General features: G+C 39.0%; 1 protein-coding gene across 5 annotated transcripts in view; it reads left to right on the top strand.

Annotated features, from left to right (window-relative positions):
* Positions 1–16572, top strand: part of LOC117509407 (1-phosphatidylinositol 4,5-bisphosphate phosphodiesterase eta-1-like) — a 277298-nt gene that overhangs the window by 205318 nt on the left and 55408 nt on the right. For all 5 annotated transcript variants that reach the window (XM_034169076.1, XM_034169077.1, XM_034169078.1 and 2 more), the window contains 2 exons: positions 1255–1426; positions 4377–4484. In XM_034169076.1, coding sequence (XP_034024967.1) covers positions 1255–1426; positions 4377–4484 — 280 coding nt within the window. The remainder of the gene's footprint in view (positions 1–1254; positions 1427–4376; positions 4485–16572) is intronic.

Genomic DNA, 16572 nt, shown 5'->3' with positions numbered 1-16572 from the left:
TTTTAATACAAACCTACCAAATAATCCTTACATAATGCATATTCATTACTGTAATAAAACCTATTTATTTGAAATGCATAATCCTCAGCTTTATGCATTTAGTATTAATTAATAAAATATAATTACTCTAAATCAGTAATAATGATAGTATTTAGTTAAAATACATAAAGTATATTGTTTGAAATACATAATAATTATGTTACCTATGCCATTTATCTTGTATAGGTAACATAATTATTATGCAATTCAGACAATATACTTTATGTATTTTAAATAAATACTGTCATTATCATTGATTTAGAGTAATTAGATTTTATTAATACTAAATACATAAAGCTGAGGATTATGCATTTCAAATAAATAGGATTTATTACAGTAATGAATATGCATTATGTAAGGATTATTTGGTAGGTTTGTATTAAAATTATCTAAAAAAAAAAAGTAAATGGGAATTTGTCATGTAATAAAATTACATAAATCTTAAAAGTTAGGGTAAATATTTCTGAGTGTAGACTTGGACACTAACTCCTGGTCTGATGCAACATCTGGATTTCTTTGGTACTCTGTCTCTTCAGAGGATCCTTGGGTACCACTGGAATTACTTTGTCAAATGCTCAGAAATGAGGTGTGTCGCTTGCATTGTGTGGGAGTGTGAGCTTTGAGATTTTGGTTATGTGCCACACATCTCTATCCATGATCCAGCAAATAGATGCGTGTGTGTTGAGGACCCCAGGGGCTGGAGCAGGCCATGGGGACACGCGCACGTCACCTGGCTGTGGCAGATACATGGTTACTTTCGAGAGGCGAGGATGGACCAGTTGTCTGCCTGCGTGGTTGTCATCCAGGACACGGGCAGTTCCTTGCTGTGTCTTTTCCAAGATCAGACCCCTCTGTCAGATGGTTTAATTTGTCACGCTCTAAGAGTGTCCTACAGTCTTTGTTGTGTTCGTCAAATGCCTCGTTTGTCCCCTTTTCCCGATGAGAAGTTGAACTGCAGTGTGGTGGCCTCTTCAAACCCAAAATCTGAGCTTTGTGGATACAAGTCCTCCCACCTCTGTGAAAGGAAAACAAACACGGCTGCAAACATGACGCCACAGAAGTCCGTTTTGTTCTCAGATTGCAAGCGGGAGCGGTTTGAAATTATTTTCATGCCTCACTGGTCTCATGAATGTTCTTCAGTCTCTCTTCAGTCCGTTGCCTCGATTCGAGCCACGCATCAGCTGCTGACAGGTTCTGTGTGTATTTTTCTTCCAGGTACCCGGTAATTCTGTCCATAGAGAACCACTGTAACATCCAGCAGCAGAAGAAGATTTCTGAGTACCTCCAAGAAATCTTTGGAGACAAACTGGATTTGGGGGGCACAATGAGCAGAGACTCCAAAACCTTACCCAGCCCCCAGAGCCTCCAGGGCAAGATCCTCATTAAAGTAAGAAATTAATGGCTTTTTAACAGCAGAGCTGACAGTTTAAGTGGCAAAATGACTAAAACTTTGAGTTAAAATGTGTCCAGTCAGTTTCTTTGAATGTTTGGTGTCAGGCTGCTCCTTCCTCTGCTGTGGATAAAGGAAGAGAAGCGATTGTTACCGCTAAGGATTTCCATATTTAATTTTGCTGTGCTGAAGGTGGGAACCGGCAGAGGGACTGCACGGTGAAGCGGCTAATTATTGCCCATAGACAGCAGAGGAGCGGGCGAGGACAAAACTAGGCCACCGTATAATCACAGAAGGGAACAGAGAGTTGGACTGTGGCGCCTGATGACAGAGGGTCTGGTGCTTCTCATGCACAAATTCACAAACAGATGCACAAATAAAACTAGACACGGGCTGCATGGTGAGTCAGCGCGAGCTGCCCAGTGTTTTCTACCTTTAATCATGGTTAAATTGATATTTAAAACATAATGAAGCAACACCACTGCTCAGCGGAGCGCACGACTCTGCAAAAGGCCACCAGACGGCTGACGTCCTGCAGTAACACATGAAAGTTTCCACTCAGAAGTGCAAGGAACTGTGTGCACGTGTCAACGTACTGGGCCAGAAATCACAGCTTGCAGAGTCCTTCAGAGTCGCTAAAGCTAACTTATCTTTTGCTCTCATAAACACCTAATATGTCATGAATTGCTATTTTGCCATTTGTAAATGACGTTATGTAATGTGAAAAATAAAGGTTAAAAAATCCAAAAATGAAGATGAAAGTGACACTGATTAGTCAAGTTTGTCATGTATCAATACAAATATTGTCTTTGTTGCCTCCATTGCTCATCCATTGTCGTCATGTCCCAGAGAGTGTGATGAAAATATTTCTGCACCCTTGAGCCTTTACATGTTTGAAATTTTTAGGACATCAAAACACCAAAACAAAAATTCAGGGTTTTATATTAAAATTTCTAAAATGATGCACTTTAAACTCACAGTGAAAAGTAATCTCTGCATCAGGAACTAAAAGAAATAAAAATCTAAAAGCCAAAATGCTGGTGTGAATAAGTAAGTGGACCCTTTAATACACACAGAAATGTTGAACAAAATTCAAACTTCTCCAGTTGCAGCCACATCTTGGAAATGTTCATGTATCCATCCCCTGACTTGTGTGAAGAAAACAATATAAACGTGATAGTTTAGATATGTTATACTAAAGTATACTAAAATTTCTTTTAGTTCATGAGGTAGAGATTACTTTTCAATATGAGTTTAAAGGGTATAATTTCAGACATTTTAACATAAAAAGCCTGAATTTTTGTTTTGTTGTTTTGATGTCCTCAAAAATGTCAAACATGTATAAGCTCAAGGGGTTCACAAATGTAATTCAGTTGTCTTTGCTGTCCTCCTACTGTCTTCATTGTGTTAGTTGACCTCGTCTAAGCTTCGCTGCCTCTCTGTTGACTTTGTTGTCCATCTACTGTTTTCACTGTCCATCTATCTTTGTCATGTCATAGTCCACATCATGTCTTTGCTGTCCATGCATTTAACAAAGCACAGACAGGTCAGTGTCACAGGCTTAAACCCCACAAAAACAACCCATGAAATACAATTGAAAAGATTATCTTTTTCAAAATGTCAAGCTTTTCACTTTGACAGCCTCACGGAATCTTCATGCACTCACACTGGACACGTGCAGGAGTGCTCAGTATTTGTAGCACTTTATATAATAAGCAGATAGAATAGATTTTATCTGTGACCTGAAGAAAACCCACATTGTTCGCCTGGAAAAAAAGCGTTTTGACTTTGTGTCTCTTCAGTCAGACGTCTGAGGAATGAAAGCACATTATTGATTTTTTTATGAAGTCCTCTCCAACATTTTTCTGTCGTTTCCTCCCTCTTGTTAAAGATCTTTCACCTCTCCTCAACCCTCAGCGGAACACGACACCAGCTGTCAGACACACACACACACACACACACACACACACACACACACACACACACACACACACACACACACACACACACACACACACACACACACACACACACACACACACACACACACACAGGGTGAGACATGTTCTGCCAGCAGGTATAATAACTGCAGTATCATCAGCGTGTGAGAGACTTGGTGTCACACTGGAAGGTGTCACTGATTTTTCACCAAGAAGTTTAGAAAATCTCATGACCCCCCCACCCGAATTACTCACCGTCTGAGTTTCACTTAGCTTTGTCTGTGTAGCATCTGAGATCCATACACATGGTACTGTGCAAACATTTATTATGCCCAAAGATGGTAAATATATATTATTGGTAAGTACGTAAGTAAGTAAATAAGTAAATAAAAGGACTACAAGTATAATACAAGTTAAACATACAAACACATCAGGTAGTTTCCTGCAGTTTAGAAAAAATATGTATTTAATCAGGTTTTTACAATATTTTTATGAACGCGTCATCAGCAGCAGCTGACTTTGTGTTTTCGTTTATGATAGGGTAATTCTTTGAAGGTTAGGATTTGTAACTTTGTAAAAAAAAAATGGGGGGGGGGGGTATTTTCTTTATTCATCAGCTCCTCAAAGTACTCCCTCCATCTTTTCAACACTATCTCCTTGTTTATCAGCATGTTTCTGAAAGACAAAATCAAACATGATATGAGAGAAAGAGAGCGAGAGAGAGAGAGAGAGAGAGAATATTACATTTGGTATTGGTAGAATAAGAATGTTTATACATTTATCTTGATGTTCTGTTTGCCCACTAATGAAGAAAAAGTCATCACTACCCCAAATTCTATAGTCCCTAAAACTGTTGCACAGCACTTTATATATCAACATTGAAAAAGCTTTTTGATTTTGATTTTTTTTTTTTTTTTATATATACACCACAGCATATTAGAGTTATAACTATGTTGTTGTTTTTTCTCCATGGTTCTCATGTTTCTTGCCTCTCCGTCCCTGTCTAGGGGAAACGTCTGCCTGCCTACCTGTCTGCAGATGCTGAGGAAGGAGACGTCTCCGACGATGACAGCGCTGATGAAATTGAGGATGACTTTAAGCTCAAAAACAGTAATGTAAGACGGAGGCACTACAAACACTATTTACACTATTTACACCCAAACATACACGTCCACTCAAGTTACCACTACTCCGATATTTCAGTGTCTGGTGTAATTTGGCGCCAAAATCATCAAAATAAAAAATTCATCAAAATAACTTTAAACTTTAAACGTCAGGTTCTTGTCCACATACACAGCTACTCCTCCACCAGCCTTCCCCTCTCTGTTTATGTAATTAAATTCATAACCATCCAGTTCAAAATCAGCTCCCTTATCAATCAATCAATCAATCAATTTTTTTTATATAGCGCCAAATCACAACAAACAGTTGCCCCAAGGCGCTTTATATTGTAAGGCAAGGCCATACAATAATTATGTAAAACCCCAACGGTCAAAACGACCCCCTGTGAGCAAGCACTTGGCTACAGTGGGAAGGAAAAACTCCCTTTTAACAGGAAGAAACCTCCAGCAGAACCAGGCTCAGGGAGGGGCAGTCTTCTGCTGGGACTGGTTGGGGCTGAGGGAGAGAACCAGGAAAAAGACATGCTGTGGAGGGGAGCAGAGATCGATCACTAATGATTAAATGCAGAGTGGTGCATACAGAGCAAAAAGAAAAAGAAACAGTGCATCATGGGAACCCCCCAGCAGTCTACGTCTATAGCAGCATAACTAAGGGATGGTTCAGGGTCACCTGATCCAGCCCTAACTATAAGCTTTAGCAAAAAGGAAAGTTTTAAGCCTAATCTTAAAAGTAGAGAGGGTGTCTGTCTCCCTGATCTGAATTGGGAGCTGGTTCCACAGGAGAGGAGCCTGAAAGCTGAAGGCTCTGCCTCCCATTCTACTCTTACAAACCCTAGGAACTACAAGTAAGCCTGCAGTCTGAGAGCGAAGCGCTCTATTGGGGTAATATGGTACTACGAGGTCCCTAAGATAAGATGGGACCTGATTATTCAAAACCTTATAAGTAAGAAGAAGAATTTTAAATTCTATTCTAGAATTAACAGGAAGCCAATGAAGAGAGGCCAATATGGGTGAGATATGCTCTCTCCTTCTAGTCCCCGTCAGTACTCTAGCTGCAGCATTTTGAATTAACTGAAGGCTTTTTAGGGAACTTTTAGGACAACCTGATAATAATGAATTACAATAGTCCAGCCTAGAGGAAATAAATGCATGAATTAGTTTTTCAGCATCACTCTGAGACAAGACCTTTCTGATTTTAGAGATATTGCGTAAATGCAAAAAAGCAGTCCTACATATTTGTTTAATATGCACTTTGAATGACATATCCTGATCAAAAATGACTCCAAGATTTCTCACAGTATTACTAGAGGTCAGGGTAATGCCATCCAGAGTAAGGATCTGGTTAGACACCATGTTTCTAAGATTTGTGGGGCCAAGTACAATAACTTCAGTTTTATCTGAGTTTAAAAGCAGGAAATTAGAGGTCATCCATGTCTTTATGTCTGTAAGACAATCCTGCAGTTTAGCTAATTGGTGTGTGTCCTCTGGCTTCATGGATAGATAAAGCTGGGTATCATCTGCGTAACAATGAAAATTTAAGCAATACCGTCTAATAATACTGCCTAAGGGAAGCATGTATAAAGTGAATAAAATTGGTCCTAGCACAGAACCTTGTGGAACTCCATAATTGACTTTAGTCTGTGAAGAAGATTCCCCATTTACATGAACAAATTGTAATCTATTAGACAAATATGATTCAAACCACCGCAGCGCAGTGCCTTTAATACCTATGGCATGCTCTAATCTCTGTAATAAAATTTTATGGTCAACAGTATCAAAAGCAGCACTGAGATCTAACAGAACAAGCACAGAGATGAGTCCACTGTCCGAGGCCATAAGAAGATCATTTGTAACCTTCACTAATGCTGTTTCTGTACTATGATGAATTCTAAAACCTGACTGAAACTCTTCAAATAGACCATTCCTCTGCAGATGATCAGTTAGCTGTTTTACAACTACCCTTTCAAGAATTTTTGAGAGAAAAGGAAGGTTGGAGATTGGCCTATAATTAGCTAAGATAGCTGGGTCAAGTGATGGCTTTTTAAGTAATGGTTTAATTACTGCCACCTTAAAAGCCTGTGGTACATAGCCAACTAACAAAGATAGATTGATCATATTTAAGATCGAAGCATTAAATAATGGTAGGGCTTCCTTGAGCAGCCTGGTAGGAATGGGGTCTAATAAACATGTTGATGGTTTGGATGAAGTAACTAATGAGAATAACTCAGACAGAACAATCGGAGAGAAAGAGTCTAACCAAATACCGGCATCACTGAAAGCAGCCAAAGATAACGATACGTCTTTGGGATGGTTATGAGTAATTTTTTCTCTAATAGTTAAAATTTTGTTAGCAAAGAAAGTCATGAAGTCATTACTAGTTAAAGTTAATGGAATACTCAGCTCAATAGAGCTCTGACTCTTTGTCAGCCTGGCTACAGTGCTGAAAAGAAACCTAGGGTTGTTCTTATTTTCTTCAATTAGTGATGAGTAGAAAGATGTCCTAGCTTTACGAAGGGCTTTTTTATAGAGCAACAGACTCTTTTTCCAGGCTAAGTGAAGATCTTCTAAATTAGTGAGACGCCATTTCCTCTCCAACTTACGGGTTATCTGCTTTAAGCTACGAGTTTGTGAGTTATACCACGGAGTCAGACACTTCTGATTTAAAGCTCTCTTTTTCAGAGGAGCTACAGCATCCAAAGTTGTCTTCAATGAGGATGTAAAACTATTGACGAGATACTCTATCTCCCTTACAGAGTTTAGGTAGCTACTCTGCACTGTGTTGGTATATGGCATTAGAGAACATAAAGAAGGAATCATATCCTTAAACCTAGTTACAGCGCTTTCTGAAAGACTTCTAGTGTAATGAAACTTATTCCCCACTGCTGGGTAGTCCATCAGAGTAAATGTAAATGTTATTAAGAAATGATCAGACAGAAGGGAGTTATCAGGGAATACTGTTAAGTCTTCTATTTCCATACCATAAGTCAGAACAAGATCTAAGATATGATTAAAGTGGTGGGTGGACTCATTTACTTTTTGAGCAAAGCCAATAGAGTCTAATAATAGATTAAATGCAGTGTTGAGGCTGTCATTCTCAGCATCTGTGTGGATGTTAAAATCGCCCACTATAATTATCTTATCTGAGCTAAGCACTAAGTCAGACAAAAGGTCTGAAAATTCACAGAGAAACTCACAGTAACGACCAGGTGGACGATAGATAATAACAAATAAAACTGGTTTTTGGGACTTCCAATTTGGATGGACAAGACTAAGAGACAAGCTTTCAAATGAATTAAAGCTCTGTCTGGGTTTTGGATTAATTAATAAGCTGGAATGGAAGATTGCTGCTAATCCTCCACCCCGGCCCGTGCTACGAGCATTCTGACAGTTAGTGTGACTCGGGGGTGTTGACTCATTTAAACTAACATATTCATCCTGCTGTAACCAGGTTTCTGTTAGGCAGAATAAATCAATATGTTGATCAATTATTATATCATTTACCAACAGGGACTTAGAAGAGAGAGACCTAATGTTTAATAGACCACATTTAACTGTTTTAGTCTGTGGTGCAGTTGAAGGTGCTATATTATTTTTTCTTTTTGAATTTTTATGCTTAAATAGATTTTTGCTGGTTATTGGTAGTCTGGGAGCAGGCACCGTCTCTACGGGGATGGGGTAATGAGGGGATGGCAGGGGGAGAGAAGCTGCAGAGAGGTGTGTAAGACTACAACTCTGCTTCCTGGTCCCAACCCTGGATAGTCACGGTTTGGAGGATTTAAGAAAATTGGCCAGATTTCTAGAAATGAGAGCTGCTCCATCCAAAGTGGGATGGCTGCCGTCTCTCCTAACAAGACCAGGTTTTCCCCAGAAGCTTTGCCAATTATCTATGAAGCCCACCTCATTTTTTGGACACCACTCAGATCAGCCCAATCAGGGCTGATCCACATTTCAGAGATAGCAATAACACTGAATGGTAATTTGGACTGTCCCAAACAAGCTTTGATATTGTTAAAGTTTGCACACTGTTCCTACTGTGGTAGAAAATATGACCAAAGTGATATTTGAAAGTATAACAGTAGAAATTATATGGGGGGGGGCAATGCAATTGTTAGCTACATGTATAGAACACCAGGTTCAAATATTGAAATCTTTATGGCATGTTTGAGGAGACATATACAACTTCAACCCAAAAGATCTTTTTCATCTGTGGGGATTTTAATATTGATCTACTTAACCCAAATAATCATAAATCAACTAAAGAATTTATTGATACAGTGTACAGTCTGAGCCTCTATCGTAAAATGACCAGACCTAGCAGAATTACAGCTCAAAGTGTTACATTAATAGATAATATATTTACAAATGTAATAGATAACAATGCAATAAGTGGATTATTAATCAATGATATCAGTGATCATTACCAGTTTTTGTAGTATATGACAACTGCTACAAGAAAGATAAACAGGATATTGGACAAAGGTTTAAAAGAGTGAAGACAGAGGAGGCAGTTAATGCATTTAAAGAAGAACTGTTGGTACAGAACTGGGAGTCAGTATTAAGGGAAGGTAAAGCATATGAAGCTTTTTTGTATATTTTTAAATCATTATATGATAGAAAGTGTCCAATAAAAAAATACAGCAATAAAACTAAATATTCTGACACACCATGGATCACAAAGGGATTGCAAAATGCCTGTAAAAAAGAACACACTCTACAGGGAATTCATTAAGTATAGAACTGTAGAAGCTGAGAATAAGTACAAGAAATATAAAAATAAACTGATAACTATTATATGGATATGCAAACAAGAAAATTATAGTAAATTGAGGATTTATTTCTATTCGCTTTTATGGTGGGAGGCTTGGCGCTGATTGATTTGTGCGCTGCCCTGACCTACAGGAATATTAGCAAGACAGCTGCTGCCAAAATCTCATCCCTTCATCTGTCCGTCATGATTAATGTGTTGGGCAAGGCAATGCAAACTCAGACTGCGTTAATGCTTGACCTTAAATACAAAATGGATATCATTTTGGAGCATATCGCTGGATTGCAAATGAATGTGCTGCTGAGGACAGGAGAATATTCTTCATAAATTTGGACTCTAGACAGTCAGAGGTGCAATAAATGGAATTCTGTATCTCTCCGCTTAACATCAACATGGCAGCCTTATCGGCTCCTCAAGGTCAAATGCCCTGCTGTTCCCTCAGAAGGATCTACGGCCTTGGTGAAGGAATTCTGCTCCCCCTTCTCATCTATCTATCCTCCCTCCAGCCTGCTGTTGCCTAGCAACGTCAGACTTTACACACACACAGACAGAAACTGACAGAAACTGAACTCATCTGTACACGATGCATGTCTCCCTCCCTCCATCCCTATTACCCCCTATGTCTCTCCACTGCCCTCACCCTGGCTTCCTCCCTGTCACCCTGGAGGCAGCACATTTTTTTATTGGTGCAGCCTTCAACTCCCCAAGCTGGGCGGCGCGGTCCCCTCCTGCTGCAGCCTTCACCCACTTTGCCTCAATTAGGATGATGGACTGCTTTGAGTTTAGTGCACATAAACAATGTCAAATGTACAGTGAGGAAAATAAGTATTTGAACACCCTGCGATTTTGCAAGTTTTCCCACTTAGAAATCATGGAGGGGTGTAATATTTTCATCTTAGGTGCATGTCCACGGTGAGAGGCATAATCCCAAAAATAAATAAATAAATAAATAAATAAATCAATCAATCCAGAAATCACAATGTATGATTTGTTAAATAATTTATTTGCATGTTACTGCTGCAAATAAGTATTTCAACAACTGTGAAAATCAATGTTAATATTTGGTACAGTAGCCTTTGTTTGCAATTACAGTGGTCAAACGTTTCCTGTAGTTTTTCACCAGGTTTGCACACACTGCAGCAAGGATTTTGGCCCATTCCTCCACACAGATCTTCTCTAGATCAGCCAGGTTACCGGGCTGTTGCTGAGAAGCACAGAGTTTGAGCTCCCTCCAAAGATTTTCTATTGGGTTTAGGTCTAGAGACTGGCTAGGCCACTCCAGAACCTTGATAACTTAGCTTATCTTAGCAATGGGGCCTTGGCCCAAGAATAAAAATGAAACGTTAAGGAAAGAGAGAAGCAAAGAGAGAGAAGCCAAGAGAGTGAGCGAGACTCGGTTCTAACTTTTTAAAGGGAAATGACGTCACCAAACTCTGCCCATTTAGAGTGTGTAACTTCACAGAAACTTCATGTGGTCACAGTGCAGACACAAATGATTCAATTAAACACATTAACTATCATGGTATACTATTATTCTAAGACACTCAAATGGACACACATTATTAATAGGCACTTAAACACTTCATTTGGTTAAGGCAGAATACTTCATCAACATATTTATGATGGGGCAGAATCACACTTAAACAGCATCAGTGGCAAGAACATATATCAATGAATGGAATGACTACATGCAAAGCATTTTGTTTGAATAATCAATACAACAAACATTATAAGTCTTTAGATATACATTAAAGAAATACTAATACAATTTTTTTTTATTTGAAAAAAAGGTATTTTCCTTTGCTTTAAACTAAATATAATAGCTGCTTGTCAAGATGTTTATGACTGCGTCTTGTTGTTGGGGAAGTTTTGCAGTCTTGAGAGGTTCCTGCCTGAGCATGAGGCCATAAAGTGGGTTCTTCAGGCCTGGGCAATTTCAGATTCTGATTAGAAGCAATTATAATGTCATGTAATTCATAATGATCGGAGTTTAACCGATAAAACGGCAAGGGCTCCCCTTTGAAGAACTTTGAATTACAGTTTTGTTTGTCCTCTGCGAAGCAGTGTTGGACCATAGGGGGACATCTGCAAGCTTATCTGAAGATCACCAGATGACTTAGGAATTTCTCAACTGAGAGTGGAAGCACAGTCTGTCTCCAGTTGAAAACTCAGTTTTTTGTTGAGACAGCATTAATGTATTTATTTAATCAGGGCGAATCGAGGCCATGGCACTACACTCGGTTCACATCCCAGCCTGACCAGAAAATCACTAAGGGCCCTTGGGCAAGGTCCTTAATCCCCTAGTTGCTCCCGGTGTGTAGTGAGCACCTTGTATGGCAGCACCCTGACATCAGGGTGAATGTGAGCCATTATTGTAAAGTGCTTTGAGCGTCCGATGCAGATGGAAAAAAGCACAGTCCATTTACCATTTACTTCAAAATTACTACAAACTGTTTTATTTGCTGATGATACAAATATTTTCTGTACAGGTGAGAATTTACAGCAGCTTGTGGAGGATATCACCTCGGAATTGATTAAATTAAAAAAAGTGGTTTGATACAAACAAACTATCATTAAATTTAGACAAAACAAAGTTTATACTGTTTGGAAATCGTAAGGGGAATAGTGACTTAGGAATCATGACAGATGGTGCCATTGTGGAGAGAATTGAAGAAATAAAGTTTCTGGGTGTGATGATTGACCACAAGATCTGCTGGAAACCTCACATAAAACATGTTCAAGCTAAAATAAGTAGACGTTTTTCAGTCCTCAACAAAGCAAAAATATTTCTTGGATTACAAAGCTCTACATATTTTGGATTGTTCACTTGTTTTGTCATATCTGAATTACAAATCCTCACTTCGACTGTTATGCATGCTCCAGAAAAGAGCAATCAGAATGGTTCATAAGGCAGGTTTCCATGATCATACTAATGCTTTTTTCATAAACTCCTGCCTCCTAAAACTCCCAGATCTGGTAGAACTGCAGACAGCTCTGTTAATGTATGAAGTCAGACACAAACAACTACCAGATAACTTTTTCACTGATAGAGGGGGTGGGGGTATAATTACAGGAGAAACATTAACTTCAGAATCAGGAGTGTTCGAACAACCATGAAGAGAATGTGCGTTTCAGTCAGTGTGAAGGCTTGAAATAAACTTAGTGATGAGCTGAAACAGTCTCCAAGCATGAGTCTGTTCAAGAAAAGGCTCAGACTGATTATTTTTAACAAGTACAGCGATGAAGATACAAGGTGAACACTAACAATGTATTTAGCAATATAAATATAACAGTACACAAAATCTGATGACTAGTGTAAAGTTTATGTCTAAAAATAAAAAAAAAAACTGCTGCCTGTTGTGACTTACAGGAACCAGGAGAAGGGGTAGGATTAAATAAGGTATACTTCTTAACACCCCCTTTTCAGACATGTTAAAAGGGATGTACATGTATTCATATGTGTGTAGGTATATTATATGTGCATAGTGGGGAAAACCTGGTCTTGTTAGGAGAGACGGCATCCATCCCACTTTGGATGGAGCAGCTCTCATTTCTAGAAATCTGGCCAATTTTCTTAAATCCTCTAAACCGTGACTATCCAGGGTTGGGACCAGGAAGCAGAGTTGTAGTCTTACACACCTCTCTGCAGCTTCTCTCCCCCTGCCATCCCCTCATTACCCCATCCCCGTAGAGACGGTGCCTGCTCCCAGACCACCAATAACCAGCAAAAATTTATTTAAGCATAAAAATTCAAAAAGAAAAAATAATATAGCACCTTCAACTGCACCACAGACTAAAACAGTTAATTGTGGTCTATTAAACATTAGGTCTCTCTCTTCTAAGTCCCTGTTAGTAAATGATATAATAATTGATCAACATATTGATTTATTCTGCCTTACAGAAACCTGGTTACAGCAGGATGAATATGTTAGTTTAAATGAGTCAACACCCCCGAGTCACACTAACTGCCAGAACGCTCGTAGCACGGGCCGAGGCGGAGGATTAGCAGCAATCTTCCATTCCAGCTTATTAATTAATCAAAAACCCAGACAGAGCTTTAATTCATTTGAAAGCTTGACTCTTAGTCTTGTCCATCCAAATTGGAAGTCCCAAAAACCAGTTTTATTTGTTGTTATCTATCGTCCTCCTGGTCGTTACTGTGAGTTTCTCTGTGAATTTTCAGAACTTTTGTCTGACTTAGATAATTATAGTGGGCGATTTTAACATACACACAGATGCTGAGAATGACAGCCTCAACACTGCATTTAATCTATAATTAGACTCAATTGGCCTTGCTCAAAATGTAAATGAGTCCACCCACCACTTTAATCATATCTTAGATCTTGTTCTGACTTATGGTATGGAAATTGAAGACTTAACAGTATTCCCTGAAAACTCCCTTCTGTCTGATCATTTCTTAATAATATTTACATTTACTCTGATGGACTACCCAGCAGTGGAGAATAAGTTTCATTACACTAGAACTCTTTCAGGAAGCGCTGTAACTAGGTTTAAGGATATGTTTCCTTCTTTATGTTCCCTAATGCCATATACCAACACAGTGCAGAGTAGCTACCTAAAGTCTGTAAGTGAGATAGAGTATCTCGTCAATAGTTTTACATCCTCATTGAAGACAACTTTGGATGCTGTAGCTCCTCTGAAAAAGAGAGGTTTAAATCAGAAGTGCCTGACTCCGTGGTATAACTTAAAGCAGATAACCCGTAAGATGGAGAGGAAATGGCGTCTCACTAATTTAGAAGATCTTCACTTAGCCTGGAAAAAGAGTCTGTTGCTCTATAAAAAAGCCCTCCGTAAAGCTAGGACATCTTACTACTCATCACTAATTGAAGAAAATAAGAACAACTCCAGGTTTCTTTTCAGCACTGTAGCCAGGCTGACAAAGAGTCAGAGCTCTATTGAGCCGAGTATTCCTTTAACTTTAACTAGTAATGACTTCATGACTTTCTTTGCTAATAAAATTTTAACTATTAGAGAAAAAATTACTCATAACCATCCCAAAGACGTATCGTTATCTTTGGCTGCTTTCAGTGATGCCGGTATTTGGTTAGACTCTTTCTCTCAGATTGTTCTGTCTGAGTTATTTTCATTAGTTACTTCCTCCAAACCATCAACATGTTTATTAGACCCCATTCCTACCAGGCTGCTCAAGGAAGCCCTACCATTATTTAATGCTTCAATCTTAAATATGATCAATCTATCTTTATTAGTTGGCTCTGTACCACAGGCTTTTAAGGTGGCAGTAATTAAACCATTACTTAAAAAGCCATCACTTGACCCAGCTATCTTAGCTAATTATAGGCCAATCTCCAACCTTCCTTTTCTCTCAAAAATTCTTGAAAGGGTAGTTGTAAAACAGCTAACTGATCATCTGCAGAGGAATGGTCTATTTGAAGAGTTTCAGTCAGGTTTTAGAATTCATCATAGTACAGAAACAGCATTAGTGAAGGTTACAAATGATCTTCTTATGGCCTCAGACAGTGGACTCATCTCTGTGCTTGTTCTGTTAGGCCTCAGTGCTGCTTTTGATACTGTTGACCATAAAATTTTATTACAGAGATTAGAGCATGCCATAGGTATTAAAGGCACTGCGCTGCGGTGGTTTGAATCATATTTATCTAATAGATTACAATTTGTTCATATAAATGGGGAATCTTCTTCACAGACTAAGGTTAATTATGGAGTTCCACAAGGTTCTGTGCTAGGACCAATTTTATTCACTTTATACATGCTTCCCTTACTCAGTATTATTAGACGGCATTGCTTAAATTTTCATTGTTACGCAGATGATACCCAGCTTTATCTATCCATGAAGCCAGAGGACACACACCAATTATCTAAACTGCAGGATTGTCTTACAGACATAAGGACATGGATGACCTCTAATTTCCTGCTATTAAACTCAGATAAAACTGAAGTTATTGTACTTGGCCCCACAAATCTTAGAAACATGGTGTCTAACCAGATCCTTACTCTGGATGGCATTACCCTGACCTCTAGTAATACTGTGAGAAATCTTGGAGTCATTTTTGATCAGGATATGTCATTCAAAGTGCATATTAAACAAATATGTAAGACTGCTTTTTTGCATTTATGCAATATCTCTAAAATTAGAAAGGTCCTGTCTCAGAGTGATGCTGAAAAACTAATTCATGCATTTATTTCCTCTAGGCTGGACTATTGTAATTCATTATTATCAGGTTGTCCTAAAAGTTCCCTGAAAAGCCTTCAGTTAATTCAAAATGCTGCAGCTAGAGTACTGACGGGACTAGAAGGAGAGAGCATATCTCACCCATATTGGCCTCTCTTCATTGGCTTCCTGTTAATTCTAGAATAGAATTTAAAATTCTTCTTCTTACTTATAAGGTTTTGAATAATCAGGTCCCATCTTATCTTAGGGACCTCATAGTACCATATCACCCCAATAGAGCGCTTCGCTCTCAGACTGCAGGCTTACTTGTAGTTCCTAGGGTTTGTAAGAGTAGAATGGGAGGCAGAGCCTTCAGCTTTCAGGCTCCTCTCCTGTGGAACCAGCTCCCAATTCGGATCAGGGAGACAGACACCCTCTCTACTTTTAAGATTAGGCTTAAAACTTTCCTTTTTGCTAAAGCTTATAGTTAGGGCTGGATCAGGTGACCCTGAACCATCCCTTAGTTATGCTGCTATAGACGTAGACTGCTGGGGGGTTCCCATAATGCACTGAGTGTTTCTTTCTCTTTTTGCTCTGTATGCACCACTCTGCATTTAATCATTAGTGATTGATCTCTGCTCCCCTCCACAGCATGTCTTTTTCCTGGTTCTCTCCCTCAGCCCCAACCAGTCCCAGCAGAAAACTGCCCCTCCCTGAGCCTGGTTCTGCTGGAGGTTTCTTCCTGTTAAAAGGGAGTTTTTCCTTCCCACTGTCGCCAAGTGCTTGCTCACAGGGGGTCGTTTTGACCTTTGGGGTTTTTACGTAATTATTGTATGGCCTTGCCTTACAATATAAAGCGCCTTGGGGCAACTGTTTGTTGTGATGTGTTGTGAGTTTAAAAGCAGGAAATTAGAGGTCATCCATGTCTTTATGTCTGTAAGACAATCCTGCAGTTTAGCTAATTGGTGTGTGTCCTCTGGCTTCATGGATAGATAAAGCTGGGTATCATCTGCGTAACAATGAAAATTTAAGCAATGCCGTCTAATAATACTGCCTAAGGGAAACATGTATAAAGTGAATAAAATTGGTCCTAGCACAGAACCTTGTGGAACTCCATAATTAACCTTAGTCTGTGAAGAAGATTTCCCATTTACATGAACAAATTGTAA

This window comes from Thalassophryne amazonica, chromosome 4 (genome assembly GCF_902500255.1).
Source record: "Thalassophryne amazonica chromosome 4, fThaAma1.1, whole genome shotgun sequence".
Lineage (NCBI taxonomy): Eukaryota > Metazoa > Chordata > Actinopteri > Batrachoidiformes > Batrachoididae > Thalassophryne > Thalassophryne amazonica.
Note: the sequence above shows the minus strand (reverse complement) of the source record. Positions and strands in the feature narration are given on the sequence as shown.